General features: G+C 34.2%; 1 protein-coding gene across 3 annotated transcripts; it reads left to right on the top strand.

Moving 5' to 3' along the window:
- The first annotated feature begins 116 nt into the window (after window positions 1–116).
- plp1a (proteolipid protein 1a) lies at window positions 117–19,222 on the top strand. 3 transcript variants are annotated; one of them, XR_012389611.1, is made up of 8 exons: window positions 117–177; window positions 4,876–5,062; window positions 5,225–5,381; window positions 8,284–8,452; window positions 10,257–10,330; window positions 10,484–10,549; window positions 15,365–17,310; window positions 17,530–18,763. XR_012389611.1 is itself a non-coding variant. In NM_175576.2 (7 exon segments), coding segments are annotated over 7 exon segments (738 nt in total). In that variant the 5' UTR covers window positions 133–173; the 3' UTR covers window positions 15,446–19,222.
- Window positions 19,223–19,808: the final 586 nt, after the last annotated feature.

Genomic DNA, 19,808 nt, shown 5'->3' on the forward strand with positions numbered 1-19,808 from the left:
TTTTAGAACCATGACCCTATCACTTGGCTCCTTGAACTCTGAGCCATTCATGCAGTCCATTGAAAAGACACATTGTTTCTTAAGGTTGGCCTTTGAGTTTGTCTTCAGCTGTGTTCACTGTGTAGGAGACACATACTGAAGCACAGCACACCACTGCACTGCTGCCTACAGATATGGGTGAGTACAGCAGTTTAACTGTTTTAAACTGTTTATATCATTTGAAAAATGTTTTCTTTCTCATGTATCTCGATACATTTGTGCTAAAGAAAGCAGCATGTGTGTCTAGAAAGATGTACTGATTAAATTGGTGTATATATATTGTATGTATGTTTTAAAGATTCTGAATATCCCTGCAATAGAGTCTAAATATCATGTGAATGGAAATGCAGCAAGGGTTTTTCTCTTGCTTGAAATGTAACTTTCCTTTTTTATTATTTTTAGAGCAACGTCTTAATCTGTTCAGTGTAGTCACTTCCCGTCAAACAGGTGTCCATGCAGAGTAATCACAGTTGTAGATCACATTGACTGAAGCTGATCCACTAACATTTTACATACTATTTGATATCATTCATGTAGTTTAACCAATTCTTACTCCTTTTGTGTTTGAGTTATTTGCAATATCTTTTAAAAGGTTGTTGTCTAAAAGATTAGAAAATATTTTTCAAAGAAGTTTGTTTTCACCATCAGTGTAATTATTTGTTCCTAAAAAGTAATATGTGAAATATTATTGCACTTTAAAACAGTTATTTTCAGCAGTCATTAATCTAAAGTTGATTAAAATGATTTTACTATGTTGCTTTGTTGCTCAAGAAGTATAATTTCTTATTATCAATATTGTAAACAGTTAAACAGCTTACACTTTTTGTGAAAAATTATAAAATAGAAAGTTCAAGAACAACATTTATTTAAGCTTTATTTGAGTTTTTGTTTAACAAGCTATTGAAAGTTGGTGAATTTTTAGGCAATCAAATGTGTGACATTACTCAAATTACTGGCCACTTAACTATAGTACTGCTGAAACAAAATATAAACAAGTTGCAAAATATAATAAAAAATAACAGCTAAAATGAATCAAACCAAAAATAAATGCTTGACCCTTCGTGGGATCAGCGTTCTGCTAATGCTCGTGTGCACCATCACCCCCAACTCAATCTCAATTCTTCCCCCAGCTTTATTTACTATGGATCTTACCCCTATACTCATTTCAGTCAGTCTGCAGGGGGCCGAGGTGGCACCGGCTCTTTGTTTGCTTGTCATTGCTGGCCCTTGTGTGGCATCGAGACAAAAGCTATTGTCAGTGCAGCCACAAAAAGAGACACTCTGGCGCTTAGTCTTCCTTATTTTCTCACACTCTTAATGCCGTGGTACAGACCAGCTCCGTCGCCTACCCCCACAGGAGCACATGATATGGTTGGATGAAGAATGCCCACTTACACTGATCCACCCAGGCTCACACTCTCTGCTGCAGCTGCTGCTTTGTTTTAATGGAAGGTTGAAATCTTTCAGATTTGGATTGTGAATAGATCTCTAAAACAGTAAAGCTTGTTATGTGGTTTTGGTTTGGATGTCAATAAACACTGCTATAATGTGGCAAAAATGGTGTACTTATTAGTGTTTCTGAAACTGGTTCTTAGTGTAAAAACAGGCTTCTATTTTAAGAAGAAATTCAGCACAGTAGTATAAATAATAGATCTGATGGATTCTGATGAAAATCTAAGCTCAGTTTGCCTCTGCAAAACACACCATCATAACGCTAAGGTGTTGTGAGTGGTTTAGGGATAGTTTACTCAAAAAATTCTAATTCTGTCATCATTTACTCACTCTTCACTTGTCTCAAATATGTTTGACTTTCTTTCATCTGTTGGACACAAAAGCAGATATTTTGAAGAAAGCTGACAACCACTGACTTCTATGGTATTTGTTTTTCATGCTATGGAAGTCAATGGAGTCTTCAAAATATTGTCTTTTGTGTTCAACAAAATAAGGAAACTCATAATGTTTGGAAGAGCTTAAGGGTGAGTAGAATTTAAATTTTTAGGTGAACTATCCATTTAAAGAGGTTTCAGCTTAAAATACCCCACAAATAATGTTTTATAATTTGATCTTAATTTTGAGCCATCTTGAAGACTGTCGTTTTAAATTCAATTGAGATTGTGAAAAGAGGGTGAAGCTGCAAATGCCTGTGTGTCAGCATAGTAGCAGATCGAAAAACAAGACTAATGTTCTACTAATGGGCAGGGTTTTTTTCCCATGACATGAACAAACGAAGAATGTCAATCAAAGTGTTTCTGCAGACTGTTTTTATCATGTTTGATTATAAAAAAAAATTTAAATAAAAAATTGCATTAGAAGCTGGTTATATTCAAAGATTTTTGTTACAAAACTGTGTGTAAACCCTGTATAAAAGTGCATTTTGTATAATATGTCCTCTTTAAAGGGATGCTTTCAATCCAAGTTGAATTCTTAGATTTTTTTTCTTAGAGTTGGGTGGTTTGTTAAAAAAAATCAATAACTCAGAGTTCTAATATAGATGCTTATCTTAGCAGATACTAACCCTGTATCTTAGAATCAGTACTTGATGTATTTAGCGAAGCTAGTGAAATCTGTGTTAACAGGAAACCAGAAGGGGAAGGATTAGTGTAACTGCTGTTCATATTTTTTTCTGGCAGAGATAATCATATGCATTTGATCTGATTCCATTTGATGTAGGCCTATCTGGAAAATAAGCTCATGAGTTGTGTGAAATCTTGGCATTTGAAACTATTTTGTATTATCTGTAGTTTTGTACCTTAAAAAAGTGTTGAGGATTATAACGTGATGCATTTTACGTTTATGCTTTTTAATTAAAGATTTAGGGCACTTAAAGCGATAGCTCATCCAAAGTTTAAAAATTCTGTTATAATTTAACCTTCACTTGTTTTAAACATTTATCAGATTCTTTCTTAAACTAAACAAAGATATTTTGAAAAATGTTGGAAATCTGTAAGTGTAATCTTCCATAGTATTATTAGTCCATAGTATTTTTTTCCTCCTATGGAAGCCAGAATAGATAAATAGATAGCTTAAAGCATAGAATCAGTTTCAATTAAGAAATGAGCAAATGAGGAAAAGGGTTTATTAAGTTTTTGTTTGTGGATAATAAATATATGCAATTGATATTTTTTATTAATAGAAATTATTAGAACTATTAGAAGTTATAGTCAAAGATTTTTGCTACACAACTGTGTATACACTTCTTATAATAACCTCTGTCATAATTTACCCTTTACTCGTTTCAAACATTTAAGAGCTCCTTTCTTGTGATAAACACAAATATTAAAAAAAACAACAACAAAAAAACATTGGAAATCTGTTAGTGTTGACTTCCATAGCATTTATTTTTCCTACTATGGAAGTCTTCAAAATATCTTTTTTTGTGTGTGTGTTCAAAGGCTTGGATTCACTTGAAAGTGAGTAAATTTCCATTTTGTGTATGTGAACTATCCCTTTAAATCAGAGATTTAGAAACTGTAGCTTGTTTATTGAAAATGTAGGACAAACATCCAGTAAGCAAGTTTAGTTTAGTAAACACAACTAAAAGCATACTGGTCAAAAATATTTAATCTGGTCAAACTAACTGGTCAAAATAAAAGTAAATATTCTCAATTAATGAAAAACTAAAAGTAAAAAACTAAACAACAGAAACTGAAATATAATAATTTTTAAAAAATAATTATCCTTCTCATTATATAGGGGAAAATCTGACCTGCGGCACTTTCAAGAAATATGTGGAAATGTGTAGATGGCACTTTTAACAGTCAAGTGTATGATTATATACAAATAACTTAAATATAAATTGTCTGTTCTCTACAGTATATCTTTATCTGCCAAAAATAAATAAATAAATAAACCAAGCATGTTTAACTACATGCATACATACATTATCTGTATTATAAACTAGTTTGTCTGAATTCTTCATAATTTTTACTTTTCTGTTAAAGTCTGGTTCTTAAACTCGATTCCTTGAGGGCCGCAGCTCTGCACAGTTTTGCTCCAACCCTAATCCAACTCTGCTGATCCAACTAATCAAGGTGTTTAAGACTTTTTTGAACACTGTTATTTGTATTAGCTATGTTTGATTAGGGTTGGAGCAAAACTGTGCAGAAATGTGGCCCTCCAGGATTTGAGTTTAAGACCAATGGTTTAAGTTGGATGGTTTGGGTTTTTTATTGTCTGTTTAAACAATTATTTAAATTTTTATTACTAAGAGGTTTGCACAAGAGTAAATGTAAGCTGTGCAAACACTAATCTTTGCTTTATTACTAACTGAAAACAGATTTTTTTAGTATAGTTAAAGTTTTATGGTTTAAAATGGTATAAAAGCACTATGAAATAATTTAAACACTCAGTTACCTTGAATAACTTGTAAATTTCACAATAGCACCACTGAAAACATATCCTGTGTGTTTTAATAATATTTATTATCTAATGAAAGTATAATCAGCTTGTATAATGTAAACAGCATAGGGCCTTATACAAATGCTTGCAGCACTCAATAATTTACATGTCTTAGATTAGATAATTCCTCATTAAAACAGATAGATATTGTGTAGCAGGATATTATAGGGATTATCTGAATGTTTGATATAATAAATCAAGGATCAACAAGCTTGTTCCTGGAGGTCCGGAGTCCTGCAGAGTTTGACACCAACCCTAGTCAAACACACTTGAAGCTAATCAAGGTCTTAGGTATACTTGTAGCTTCCAGGCAGGTGTGTTGAGGCTAATGCTGGAGCTAATCTCTGAGGGACACTAACCCTCTAGAACCAAGATTGGTGACCCTTGTGATAAATCTTCAGAAACTAACATTTTATTTGCTTTTGTTTTGAATCCCAGGTTGTTATGAATGCTGTATGCGCTGTCTGGGAGGAGTACCCTATGTCTCGCTGGCGGCCACTCTACTGTGTTTTTCTGGCATTGCTCTTTTCTGTGGATGTGGGCATCAGGCCCTTACAGAGAGCGAAAGACTCATTGAAACATACTTTGCCCGTGACAATCAAGACTACTACACCCTAGTGTACCTGTAGGTGCAACTTTGTGAAATGCATGTCTATTTTATTTTATAAATCAGAGTTTTCATTAAAGCTTTGTTGTTGTCAAAAGTGTAGCAATAGAAGTAGATTATGTTTTGTTTGAAGCGCTGAAATATATTTGTAACGCAATCCTGTCTTTCTCTCTTTTATAGTATTGAGTATTTCCAGTACATTATCTACGGCCTGGCCTCCTTCTTTTTCTTATACTGTATAGTCCTGCTGGCTGAAGGCTTTTACACCACAAGTGCAGTTCGGCAATCACTCGGAGAATTTCGAAGTACAGTTTGTGGTCGCTGTCTCAGTACAACGGTGAGTGAGCTACAATGTGGGTTAAATTGGAATCTTTTCAAAATGTTGCTACTAATAAAAAAGAACAGCAAGACAATACTTTGTTTAAACAGGTTTTAATAGTAATTCACCCAAGCAGTGTTGAGGGTAATGCATTGCAAGTAACGCCAGTTAGGTAATAATAATATTTTTCTAAATTACGAGCAAAGTTAGTAATAATATTTGAGTTGCCTTATAGTTGAATTACTGTAATTCACTTTTACAAAATAAATAGCTGAATTAAAATTAGTCATGTTGAATCATGCACTCACTGAGAATTTGCTCTCCACGAAAACAGACAGAAATGAAGATGGCAAACCAGAGCCTTAGATTTTAGGAATAGAAGTATTCTCGTTATTTTGAATCCGCTGAAGAAAAAAAAGGTAAATTAATGTGTTATAAAGTGCATTGTTATGCTATGCTCCTCTAAAAAAAGAAGAATATCCTGAAAGAGATGATGTAACGAAACAAAGTGACAAAAAATTGCTGAAAAGTAACGTAAAGCATTACTTACCACAAATAGCATGTAAATAGCATAGCATGTTTTCTCAACACTGCACCCAAGTATAAGGAAATAGTTTCGAATCCATATATTTCAAGACATTTCACAGAGCATTCAATGCTACAGACGCATGACTTGCAAACATTCAACTACATAGATGAAAATGAAAGGAGACAGGAGATAAAAGCAAAATTTATTCGTCTGAGAGGCCTACACTACTTTTCCGAAGTTGTGATTAGAAGACTTTTAACTGCTTGAATATATATATATATATATATATATATATATATATATATATATATATATATATATATATATATATATATATATATATATATATATATATATATATTAAAAACTTGCTGCACAATATATTATTTGATATCATGTATATTCACAATAGTCACATCGCAGGATTGGATTGTTTATCAAAAATTTAAATATATAATTTTTTTCAAATAATTTATACAATGATTAAATTATATTTATGTTTGATTGTTCAATTTCTTTACCTGAATACTGTTGGAGTTTCCAGAAAACCATAAAGCACTGTTTATTTCACTTTGCTCTGTTGATATTTGCTTGTAATTTATTATGATTTATGCAAATGCAATGCAAAGTAAAAGACTTCATTCCAAGCTATCTAAATGAATGAAATCTTTCCAAATAGAGCTGTTTATATCGTCTGGTGATATTATATCCATATTGCAATATGTATTGCAGATAAATAAAATATTGCTGTGTCAGATCTTTCCAATAATGTGCAGCCCTTTTTAAAACAGTAATACATGTTTCTTGTATTAGTGTTTTAATACTTTTTATTTGTGTTTGTGTGGGTTTTCTTGTTTATATTGTGTTTATATGTGTCCTCGGAGTAAATGTGTAGAGTAAAAGCTGACATTTCTAAAAACCTGGGGACCTTCTATAGCAGTCCGAGGGGGGATACTATATATACACAGCAGGTAAAATAAGTATTGTACATGTCAAGAATTTTCCTCGTAAATATACTTCTAAAGGAGCCGTTGACATGAAATTGATACAGATTTTTGTAAAAACTCAAACAATCCAAACATACAAATTAAACTAAACAAAACAAAAGATCTAAAAACTTTGTTGTGTGTAACTGGACTTCTGAAATGTTTTTAATACTTTGTATAAAAGCTTAAAGAGCGTCTTATATGGAGAATGGACTAGCATACATTATTTTGATGATTGTTTTTCCCCCATAGAGTCTAAATTGTTAATGTTTCTGTTGGTCTCATCTATCAACTCTAATATTTTTGTTTATTCTCTGTTAGATTTAAGTTGGGTGATTGGCTGGGCCATTCTAGCAGCATTGTTTTCTTTTTTCTTTTTATTTTCTTGTCTTGTTGAAATGTCCACCATTATTTCATCTGCAACAATGTAGGTAACGTATGTGTTAGGACAGAAGCAGCTAATATTAATTTTCACTAACAAGGGGTTTGCTTTCTAAATACTGAGAGATTTCAGCTGTCTGGGCTTTCCATGTCTTTTTTAGATTTCCCTTTCTTCATGTGTTCAATACTTTTTTCCAGTGTTATATTTTTTTCATTCAATTATTTATTCATTCATTCATTCATTCATTTTCTTTTCGGCTTAGCCTCTTTATTAATCCTGGGTCGCCACAGTGGAATGAACCGCCAACAAAACAGCACGTTTTTACGCAGCGGATGCCCTTCCAGCAATTTAATTTCTAAACTAATTAGTTTTGTTTTCTTAAGATTACTTTAGTTGTAACTGATGTCAACAGCACTTTTAGAAATGTTTCTGCACTGTAAAAATAAATCTTGGTGCCTTGATTGTTTTTTTGTTTTTTTTTTGTTAAATCAAACAAACGTTTCTAGTCATATCAACTAGATATCCTCAGGTAAGTAATATATGAATACAAACAATTATAGATCTGCAAGCTTCATTCCACATATTGTTGCATTCTAAAACGTGTCAAATCAGTTTGCATAATTTAACACAAGGACATTTGTTATAAGAGATTTTATTTCAAATGATATCAATCAAACTGATTAAAAAGTAAAACATTGCATAACTTCAAAAGTGTAGTTAAAAAAGGAGCTTACTGAAATCAGTTAAAGTAACTTAAAAACATTTGTAGCCATAATTTTTTGCCATAACATTTTTACAGTGTGAAAAAAATGGTCACATGTTCAATGCTTATTTTTACCTGCTGTGTATGTGTATAATATATTTTGTTTTATTTGATTAATAATAATATAGTAGGAGCCTATAGCAATTCCCACAAAAACAGCTGTATAAAAGTTGTATTTTAATTGCAAACAAAGCTGTGTGTGTGAATTTATTAAAATAGTTCTATTTATATTAATACATGTGTATATATTCCTTCCACAGTTCATTGTGATCACATACTTCCTGGTTGTAGTCTGGTTGCTGGTGTTCTCCCTCTCTGCATTTCCTGTATATTTTTTCTACAACATGGCCAAAACCTGTCAAACTATCAATTTCCTTTCTGAAACGCCCTCCAGCATCAACCAGCTGTGCATTGATGCCAGACAGTACGGTAATGACCCACCCTGCATTACAATCTTCATATCTGTTCTACCTTTCAACAGCTTAGAGGTTTGATAACACAGACTGGTAATCATGATTAAAGTCCTGTTGATGTTTTGTAAAGTGCCCTGATGTTCAGATATCCTCAGGAAAGAAATACATGAATACAAACAATTATAGCTCTGCAAGCTTGGTTTCACATATTGTTGCAATCTGAAATGTGTCATATCAGTTTGCATAATTTAACACAAGGACGTTTGCTATACGAGATTCTATTTTTGCGCATTTGCCAAGAAAGTCAGATGGGGTTTCTCAAATGGAAGGCCACGTCTTTGAAAGACTTTTTTGTAATTTAGTATTTTCATAAAGCAATGTGGTGAATGAAAATAATATGGTGATCGCCTGTGGTCTTACAATTGTTTACACACTTTTTTAGTTTATTTTTCTCAATGAACTTAAGCTCATTATAAATGACTGGAAAAGTTAATTAATACTTTTTAACACTAACATATCAGTGACTCTGTTTTGTTATTTTTATTTTTTATTTTTTTGGATTCAGTCTCTGAATGCAAAATAAATATTACAGTCAAATAAATATTACATTATTATATAAATAAATATTACAGTCTTATGCAAAAATTTGGAAAGCTATTTGAAAGCTAGATGTCATGTTTTTCAGACAGAAATACATAGTGTAGCAGTATTGAGATGTGTGAAATTAAATTGAGACTGATAAATAGGCTGTGCAAAGGTTTGTGTGGGTTTCAAAACCTGTTGTCACCTAATGCTGATATGATCACTACACAAAATTGATTTGAGTGACTCAGTGAAGCCACAGTCACACTGGATTTTTCTCCCTATAGACTTGCATTCATACACGCGTAAATTAATTTATTTGCCACAAGTTTCGCAGTTCGCTGCATTGTAAAATTTAAGCTTGGTGGACCTGTGAAATCGCATCACATGATTGCGTGAGACCAATAGAAGATCAAAACATGACCTCTCTGGACAGACATGTAAAATATGGACTTTTTTAGGTGTAATCATCTTGTTTAATCCCACCCCTTGTTGCAGCGCCATACGACAAAATTTTGCACACACAAACTCTAATGTGACCGCAGCATCACACGGCCAAAACTAGACTAAAGCTGTGGTCACACTATACTTTTCTCCCCATAGACTTCTAATCAAACACAAGCAAATGCGTCAGATTAAAAACGAAAGCTCATGCAACAAGTTTCGCAGTTTTCTGCGTTGCAAAGTTCAAGCTTGGTGAACTCTGACCTGCAAAAGGTGGCTGTACAAAAGATTGATGTCATTATTCTGTTAGGGGTGCCCAAATTTTTGCATCTGTCTGTTTTTGTTAAGACTGAAATTGCATTGCATCTGTTTATTAAATAAATATTGCCAAACTATATATTGCTAGGGTTTAAAATATATCCGCACAAAATTGCTGATTTGAAAAGCCAGCAGGCTACGGCTTGCAATTATGAAAATGATCAGGGGTGGGCAAACATTTGCATAAGACTGTTTACTGTATGTATATATTATCTTTGGTATGAAAATTTTGCAAAATATTGTATCATTTGAAAAAATTAAATAAAAGGTTTCATTATTCAAACAAAATATTTAATATTTAAATGTTATAGAAACTAAACAAAAGTTTCAAAAATACTTTGCCATTGAAATGCTGTGGCCAGTATATGCTCAGTGCTGTTTCATTTGTGCTGACACAAATCTCAATAAAACATTGTTGCCCCTGTATGGTTTTAAATGCCCTTACACAGCATTGCATGTCTCTGTCTCTCACTAAGGTTTACTTCCATGGACTGCAATTCCCGGAAAAGCTTGTGGAATGACCCTGTCAAATGTGTGCAAGACAAGAGAGGTAAGACGTGGCCTAGGGCGATGTGTGATTCAGTGTCTTCCCATAATTCCTCAGAAACCCCTCCTCAAAGTGTTGTCAAGTCCAAAGCTAAGATCAAACACTCCCGCTGAGCATCGAGAGTTGAGGACGTCACTTCTCTGTCTTGTTTTTCAGTTTTCTCTGACCTACAATCTCTACATCGCTGCCTTCGCTGGAGCAGGAATGACGGTCTTGGCTCTGGTGAGTTTGCAGAACAACACGATCTCAGTGTGTTCTGGTGACGACATTCCTGTAGGTGTCAAAGAATTCTGCATTTATTAAGGAGTTGGCTGAAACGCATTGTTCTCATTTGTGGTTACAAATGACTCGGATTAATGTGAGGACTGACTGTGTTTTATGTTTGGGGGAGTTTTCAGCACTGTGAGAATGTCATGATCGCACATGTGACTTCTAAGGTGTCTTCTGAGGTTTGAGCTGATGCTGCATTTTACAGTTGTGGCACATTATTCAAAGCTAAAAAAGCAAAGTTCATACACAAACTTTATGGTGGCTTGAGAGCCTATAGTCTGAAAGTTTGAAGCAGTTTTAAAGTTTAAATAATTGAAGTAGTTTTTAAGACATTTAAAACAGTTGGCATATAAATAACTACATATACTGTATGTTAGCATGTTTATTAGTATGGATTGGCATGTCTCTTGCTAAGGAATTGCTAGGGTGTTCTAAGTGGTTACTAAGGTGTTGCCAGGCGGTTGCTAGGGTGTTCTAGGTGGTTCCTAGGGCATTGTTAGGCGGTTTCTAAGGTGTTCTCATTGGTTCCTATGTGGTTGTTAGGGTGTTCTAGGTGGTTGCAAGGGCATTTGTAGGTGGTTTCCAAGGTGTTCTCATTGCTTCTAGGTGGTTGCTAAGGCGTTGCTAGATAGTTGCTTGGCATCTGCTAGGGTGTTCTAGGTGGTTGATAAGGCATTACTAGGTGGTTGCTAGGGTGTTCTAGTCGGTTACTTGGGTGTTGCTAGGTTGTTGTTATGAATCAGAATCAGTTTTATTGCCAAGTGTGCTTTACACACACAAGGAATTTGTTTTGGCTACAGAAGCTTCCAGGGTACATAAAGTTACTAGTGACAACACAAAATAAATTTGAAAAAAAAATTATGATAAACATTAAACAAGATGCAGTTAAGGTGTTATAAAATGTTGCTATGTGGTTGCTAATGTGTTCTATGTCATTGCTAGGTGGTTGCTAAGGCATTGCTAGGTGATTGACTAGGTGGTCGCTAAGGTGTTGCTAGATGGTTGCTAAGGTGTTACAAGCTGGTTGCTAAGATGTTGCTAGGCAGTTGTTAAGATGTTGCTAGGCTGTTGCTAAGGATTGCTTGGCGGTTGCTGATACTGCTAGGTGGTTGCTAAGGTGTTGCTAGGTGGTTGCTAAGGCATTGCTAGGTGGTTGCTAAGGTGTTGCTAGGCAGTTGCTAAGGTGTTGCTAGGTGGTTGCTAAAGCATTGCTAGGCAGTTGCTAAGGTGTTGATGGATGGTTGCTAGAATGTTCTAAATAGTTACTGCGGTGTTGCTAAGTGGTTGCTAAGGTGTTCTGAGTCGTCGCTAGGCTGTGCTAAGGTGTTGCAAGGTGGATGCTAAGATGTTCCTTGGTAGTTGCTAAGGTGTTCTGATTGGTTGCAAGGCAGTTGATGATATAAATTAGCATATTTCTACTATAAATTAGCATTATGCTAGCATGTTTCTATCATAAATTAGTATGCTGTTAGCATGGTTCTAGTATGAATTAGCAATGTTGCTAGCTTGTTTTAGTAGAAACTAGCATGTTAGCATGAATGTAGTATGAATTAGCATGTTGCTAGTATGTTTATTGTATGAATTAGCATATTGCTAGTATGAGTATGTCATTAGTATGTTTCTAGTATGAAGTGGTATGTTGTTAGTATGTTCAACATTAATGGCAGTTTTGTTTTTATAATGAAAGTCTATGGGACAGTTAATGAGCTGTAGTTGCTAGGGTGTGGTAAGTAGTTGAAAAATCATCAGTCATTGGCAGATTGGTAGTCTGACTTAATTAGCCTAAGCTTAAGATTGTCTGACAGTCCGGCGCAAAGTTATGAGGTCACGAAATTTGGTCCAATGTTAAGTCAATGGAAATTTCCTGAATTTTTCGGGTAAGTTTTCGAAAAACCTTTAGTCGGATCAGTTGGAAAAGATATAGCAACCCGAGTCTGACCAGTTTGGGGGTTTGGTGTTAGTTTGGTGGTTGTAGTATGAAAGGTCTAAGAGGAGTGCATATAGAAATTAGTCTCAGAAGAAGAAGAAGAAGAAGTGTATGTAGTATAACAGTATGTTGGCTTTCTCAAGCCACCATAATGATTAAGTTTTATTTGAAAAATATATATGAATAGATTACAAACAAACACCAACAAAGATGGCAGTTGGCTTTAGTTGAATAAATTATCCCTCTTAGCATTAAAAAAAAACACTCACATAAAGAAGGATGGTTTTCGTAAAATACGGGCTTCCGTATTTTGCAGGCCCTGTGTATCTTGCATGGACAGTGTACAGTATTTAATTAGCAAAAATTACAAGAATTAAAAAGCTTTGATTCTGTGACAAAACATCTGACTTACGGCTGTTCAGAGAAACACCTGTGGATGCACTTCTAGAGCCAAACACATCAGCCCAAAAATATTAGCTCTGCATGTTTAACTGCGTAATATCTCGTATAAGAAAAATCTGTCTGAATTCTTTATAATTGTATTTTATAACCAAACGTTGCTAGTCAAAATGTACTAGTTCTGTCAAGTTTAGTAATTTATAATTGATAAAGGTAAAATAAATAGAGAAAAACTAAGTAGAAATGTGTCCAAAAAAAAAAAAACTTAAGCTAACAAAACCATTCATAAATTGCATTTCAATCAAATTGCTTTAATAGTGTTCAAATCAAAACTAATACTATAATAACTTGTATGACACAGTGAGTAGCACGATTGCCTCACAGCCTTGCCTGTTCAAGCATTGGCTGGGTCAGTTGGCATTTCAGTGTGGAGTTTCAGTGTGTTCTTCTCGTGTTGGCGTGGGTTTCCTCCAGGTGCTCCAATTTCTCCCACAGTTCCAAAGACGTGCTGTAGGTGAATTGGGTAAATTGGTGATTGGTGTATGTGTGTGATTTAGTGTGTTTGGGTGTTTTCCATTAATGGGTTGCAGCTTGAAGGGCATCTGATGCATAAATCATATTCTGGACTAAGCTGAAAAGAAAATGAATGAATGAATAATAACTTGTCTGTGAGGTGTGAAACGGCCTTTATGTACGTATCGACCAATAACCGCAGCACAAATTAGCATAGTGGCAAATAAGCAGAGCTGATGCTCTTAAGCTGTGTTTGTTAATTAAATAATTAATTAAATTATATTTCTCAGAGCTAAAAATATAATTACATAAAATCTATCTTGAGTCTGGTCAGAATAAGAGGCTGATCACACCGAACGTGCATTTAGGTTTCAAAACTGCAAAGCGCACTGGACTGCCTTTTTGTTGACAAGAAAAAAGAATCATGGTGCGCTTTTTTACTTCACTAGGCAATGACTGAATAAGCTGAGTATTGTGCACAAGTGTTGCTGTTGATATTAATATAATTTAAATATTTAATAATATTGTGATATTCAAGATTTGTAAAGTCATACAGCTCCAGATAACTCAAAACAGCAAGCACTAGTCTCTTCTCCATCTTCAAAAGTCTCAGTTTTTGTCTTGACAACACAGACACTGCAGGGACCTCAACAGAAACCCTGCCTCTGCTTTCATTTGATGCAACTGACGTAACATACTTTTTCCTCTCAGAGTTGACTTTTTTTCAACTGCGAGAGCATGGCGCGCAAGGGCAAAAACACGGGGTGCAGCAGGCAGTTAAAATGCGAGGAGCACAGGGCGCAAAAGCAGTGTGCAAAATGCTCGCGGCTGTTAGTAAATCATTCAAAAAAGGCGCCTCAATGCAAAAAGCGCGTTCAGTGTGAACGGCCCCTTAGTCTGCCATTTGTTTGATAATCATGCACTGCTCAGATGTTCCACGTGTTGCCAAATATGGACAAACCCAAACGTTGGGTTAAAAAGTAATATACATTTAATTGAATCATTAACTCAACACTGGGTCAATTATAAACCCAATGTTGAGTTAAAGGTGCTGTACGTAAGTTTTTGTCTCTTCAAAAGCACAAGAAATTCCTTAATATGTTTGCAGATATTTGCCAAATGAACATTCTGGTTTATCTGAAAAAACAATGCTGAAGTCTGGTACTCTGCTTTGAAAATGGACATTCCATGCTGGAACGCTGTCTTTGTTTTGGTTCTTTTAAACCGACCACTGCCAGTTTGGCCAATTATATTTCAGCACCCAGGTTGCCTTGATGTAAACAACATTTGTCATTCAATCATTCAGAAAGGCTCTCAAAGCCTTCACTCATGACCAAAATGCGACCTCCAGTAGCAGTCTCCGAAATGAGATGCAGATTCAGAATTCAACATGAGGTTATTAATAAGCATAAAGTAAAAAAAATATTACGAATGTGAACATTAAGAGAGCAGGTTACATTTGAACCTAGTGTATTAACTATATGGTATGTAATGAGATTTGCAGTGAGCAATTTAGCTGTTTGCACACGATGAAACATGACTGAATTTTAAATACAGCCATTAAGAAGCACAAAATATGCACTCACTCATGAAATGTTTAGGTTTATAATCTAATTAATACACATTAAACCTCTTTAACAGGTGCATAAATGTACATGCTGAATCACTACGTGTTGGTTTTGAGTTCTAAAGCTCAATTTAGAACGATTTATTTCATTTTTAAGATCTAAGGTGAACTATCTGCTGCTGCTTTTAGTTGTATGATAATAAATGTGATGTAAAATGACATTCAAACTCACATTATTAGCATTTAACCACTGTCAACGACTTGAGATTTGCACAGGGTAAAGGCACATTTTTCTGGATAGTCACTTGTCGCTGGCTCGTATTCATCGTATTATCTTGTGTTTCTGTCTTTCTCTCTTCAGCTCACATATACTGTGTCCACCACCTATAACTTTGCAGTTCTACGGTATTTGGGGAGGAAAGGGATCAGTCCACGGTGTTAACATCTGTTCTGTCCTGGTGTCCAGTGTCCTGCTACCGTCAATAACAGCACCACCTTCAAGCACTTTAGAATTTCACATCTTTGTCACCACAAAACGACACAATTTCTTGGCTTTCTTTGGGAATTTATTTGATTATTTTGTTTTATATTTCTTTGGATGTAAAGATTTATTTTTTATATCTTTGCTCCAAACAAACTTTCTTTCAGATTTTTTCATCTATTACCAACAGGGCAAATGCTCTGCCTTCAGCTTATCTGGGATGTTATGCTGATGTAACAAGGACACTTTTATGTGTATTTTATCATTCTTGTTCTGTCACAAGAATGATAGTCACCTCATAAACCAGCTGAGTGTGTTTACTTCTTCAGGAATGCATCACTAAACCATACATTAAAAAGTTATGAGGAAAACATAATTATGACCCATTACAAGCTTCTGCTGAAGATATTAAGGTGGGGTTTACCTGTGCCAACATGACTTGCAGCTATTAATCTTTGATACAGTATGTGCTCTATATTAGGTCAAGGATGCTTTTTTAGAGCTGATACCGTAGTACAGTTTAATTTGTTACTTTCTGTCAAATATTTGTGTGTATAACTATTTTAAGTCCATTTGAGACAGTGTTTTGGTCTATCCATAATTTAAAATACTTGATTAACTCTGGGGAAAAAAGGATAAAATGGGTACCATAATATTATAGAATTTTGAGACACTCATGAAAAAACTATCATGGTAGAGAGGGTTGGTTTCCATGGTGACCATCCCTCACATCTGGTTGCCATGGAGAGAGACACAGCAATCTGTGCTGTTTTCTTGTGACCCCGGCACTTTTTTCTCACAGTCTCTTGAAAGCAATGAGGAAAAAAAGTAAACAATGGATCAGCCCTTCTTTGTTAGAGAAAAGTCCCGGCACAATCCCATGCCAGGGGTCAGTTTACGCGTCAGAAGATATCGCGCTGTGACAAGGAGCCTCTTTGGACTTTTCAGCTGCTTGAAAATGCCCTTCTGTGACCTGTGGCCTGTAGATGGGGCTAATAGTGTTTGCTGCATGGGGTGTCATGGCTAATAGTGTTCCATGGCAGGGATATTTGTCTCAAACAGTAGAAAACAAAAATAAAAAAGCAGCCTTATTAGCCATACCTTAATTCTATTTGATTTCTGTAGAATTTTTCTTTTAAACAAACTTACTAACGCAGGAAGTTTGAGTTATATGGTTATTTCTGTCACAGATTTAAAATTAATCAGACAATTCAAAATTGTATAATTTTTTTATCTTTTATTAATTGTTTTTGCAAGCCAAGGGTTTCGGGATATAAACTCATAAAACTGACATTTCCAGTTCTGGGTTTTATCTCACTGAGTTATTAATCGGTTTCTCTCAGCTGGTACAAACTTACAATTGCAAGAGGAAAAAGTTAACTTGCAAAAAACTGTGTTTATTTATTCTAATTCACGGCAGAAATAAGCTTCTATCATTTTATTTGGTTACACTTTATTTTAAGGTGTCCCTGTTACAGTGTAGGCGTGGGCCGGTGTAAGATTCTGATGGTATGATAACCTTGGATAAAAATATTACGGTATCACGGTGTTGTGAGTACTGCTCTTAAATGTGTTCTTTTTAAATATCTGGATAAAAAAACTAAACTTTTTCCCCTTGAACACAATATGTTTTATTTTAAGAAACATTGAAAATATTTCGGAACGGTAAAATAATTAAAATGTATTTTTGACTTCTGCTTTGTTCAAAAACACAGATTTTTTTTTTACAGATTAAAACAGCATCTTTGGATATCTTTTCTGCTGGAGATACTGTTGTACTAAAAATAAAAATTTTTTTTTTAAATCTTTCACATACCATAAGAATGGTACACTCTCAGAAATAAGGTACGTGAGCCGTCACTGGAATGGTATCTTTTCAAAGAGTACAAATTTGTACCAAATTTGTGTCCTTATTAATACCTCAAGGGTACATATTATTACTTAAAAAGTACAAAAGTGTTCCTCTTAAAATTTTTAGGTAGTAATATATATTTTTGAGGTACCAATATGAACCCTTTAAGTACAAATGTGTACCTTTTAAGAAGGTACCACTCCAGTGACAGCTCGCGTACCTTTATTTCTGAGTGTATTGCAGAAAATGTAAAAATTTTTAAAATCTTGACTTTTCCAAACTATGATTATACCTTGAAAACAGTTATTGTCCTATGCCTATTACAGTGTAAATGTAATCACTGTAATTAAAAAAATGAAAATTATTAACTACATAACTAGAATGCTGACTAGGCTTAGTTGCATGTAATTATGCATAATTACGTGTGTAACAAGGACACCTTAAAATATATTTTGTTTAATAATAGATTTTTAAATAGTTTTTTGAGTAATAATTGCTTTTTAGTTTGATGCTTTGAATTCTTGAACACGGTGTTTGATGAAAGAAATATTTTAGTGTAGATATAAAGCAGTAGTTTGACTTACAGTAGTAGCTCACAAATGTATAACTGTTTATTCAACCTTTTGTTGTTCCAATCCTGTATCACTTTACAAACCCCATGTTTGACTTGTGCAGTGTAATCCAAGCAGTTATCCCTTTAAAAGTCTCAATCCAATTCTATAAAACATTTGGCATCAAACCTGTTGAAATGCATCATAGTTTTGAAATATGTTGCACAAATATTTTGGACTACATTGGTGGATTTTTCTTCTTCTTCTATTTAGAAGAGCCTAATGAATAATATTTAAAATACAACTTTTGTGTTCCACCAAAAAGTCACAATTTATTTGAGCAATCATAGCAGTAACTGAGAAAATAAACGTTAAGGTTGTGAAATCCATCAATCATATAATCAATCATCAAACCGAGTCCAGGACCTTAAGTTCAATCGTGTACTTTATTGGGGTAATTATTGGCGTAAACCTTATTTTGTTTAGCTAAAAATCTAATAAAGCGTATACAGGTTTGGAATGACATGACGTCGACAAACATCTGAATTTTTATTGCTGTGTGAACTATTCCTCTTATAACTCTAATTATGAGGAGATCATTGTAGTTATTGTATAACAATTTCTTTTGATGATTGTTTCAGTTAATCAGTGATTAACTTGTTATTCATCAAAAGACTACTCTTACACTTATTGTTAGCACTAACAGTTTTTTTTCTAGATATGTTTTCTTTGTACAGACTTAGTGGTTATTTCAATTAAAGTTTTATGTTTTCCCCTTTATTCTAACCCACTGCTTGCCTGCAGTTTGTTGTGTGTTGGCACTGTAAAAATTGATGGCCGGGAGGTTTAGCAAGAAATAAAGGTCAATGCCTTTCACCAGTGGTTCGACTGTGTTTTAATGCTTGTTTTGTATTCATAGATTCACTGTCCTCTGCACTTCGCAGCATGGCATCTTGCTTTAAAAGAGCGCCATGACAGAGAGAAGAAGGAGAAGAGACTGCATGCTCTCTTTGGCCGAGTGCTGCATGAGCACAGAGGAAGTCTGTGTTCTCCTTACACGCTTCACACAGATGTGTGACTTTCTGTTAACTATTTTGTTCCACCAGAGAATAGTATGTATGTATATATATATATATATATATATATATATATATATATATATATATATATATATATATATATATATGTATATGTTATAAACACTATATTTTAGTTAAAAAGATACCTGATTAAGAAGGAACATTTTCTTTAACATGTTTAAAACTGTGGCATTACATAAGTTTAACCTTAAAGTGTTAGTTCATTCGAAAACAAAAATAAAAAATATTCATTTCATACCCTCGTGTCATTGAATTGTTTATGAAGATATTTTTAAAGATATGAAAATATTTTAGCTGAAATTCAGAGTGTTCTGGGCAGGGTGAGTAAACTGATATCATAAGATTTCAATGATCGAGAGGGGGTATATGGACAGAGCAGGTCTGTAAGGTACTGGGGAACAAGAATATTGATGGTTTTGTAAACAAATAATACAATTTTAAAATCAATTCTGTATGTAATGGGTAACCAGAGAAGTGCAGCTAAAATCAGTTACCAAACTTGTGGGTGCCAGAAAGTAGGCTAGCAGCTGCATTTTGTACCAGCTGCAGATGAGAGAAAGAAGATATCAAAATAGATAGTTACAGTAATCCAGATGTGTTATTATGAAGGCATGAATCAATGTTTGAAAATTTCTCTGGGATAAAAATGGCTTGACTTTCGTCGGAGGTGGTAAAAACAGGATTTTATGACAGTACTGATTTGTGTCAAATTTTAAGTTTTCATCAAACATAACACAGAGATTTCTTGCACACTGGGTTATATGTGAGGCCAAAGATCCCGCATTGACATTTAACAGAGAATTTTGAAATATTTAAAACAA

The sequence above is a fragment of the Danio rerio genome, chromosome 14, assembly GCF_049306965.1.
Source record: "Danio rerio strain Tuebingen ecotype United States chromosome 14, GRCz12tu, whole genome shotgun sequence".
NCBI lineage: Eukaryota > Metazoa > Chordata > Actinopteri > Cypriniformes > Danionidae > Danio > Danio rerio.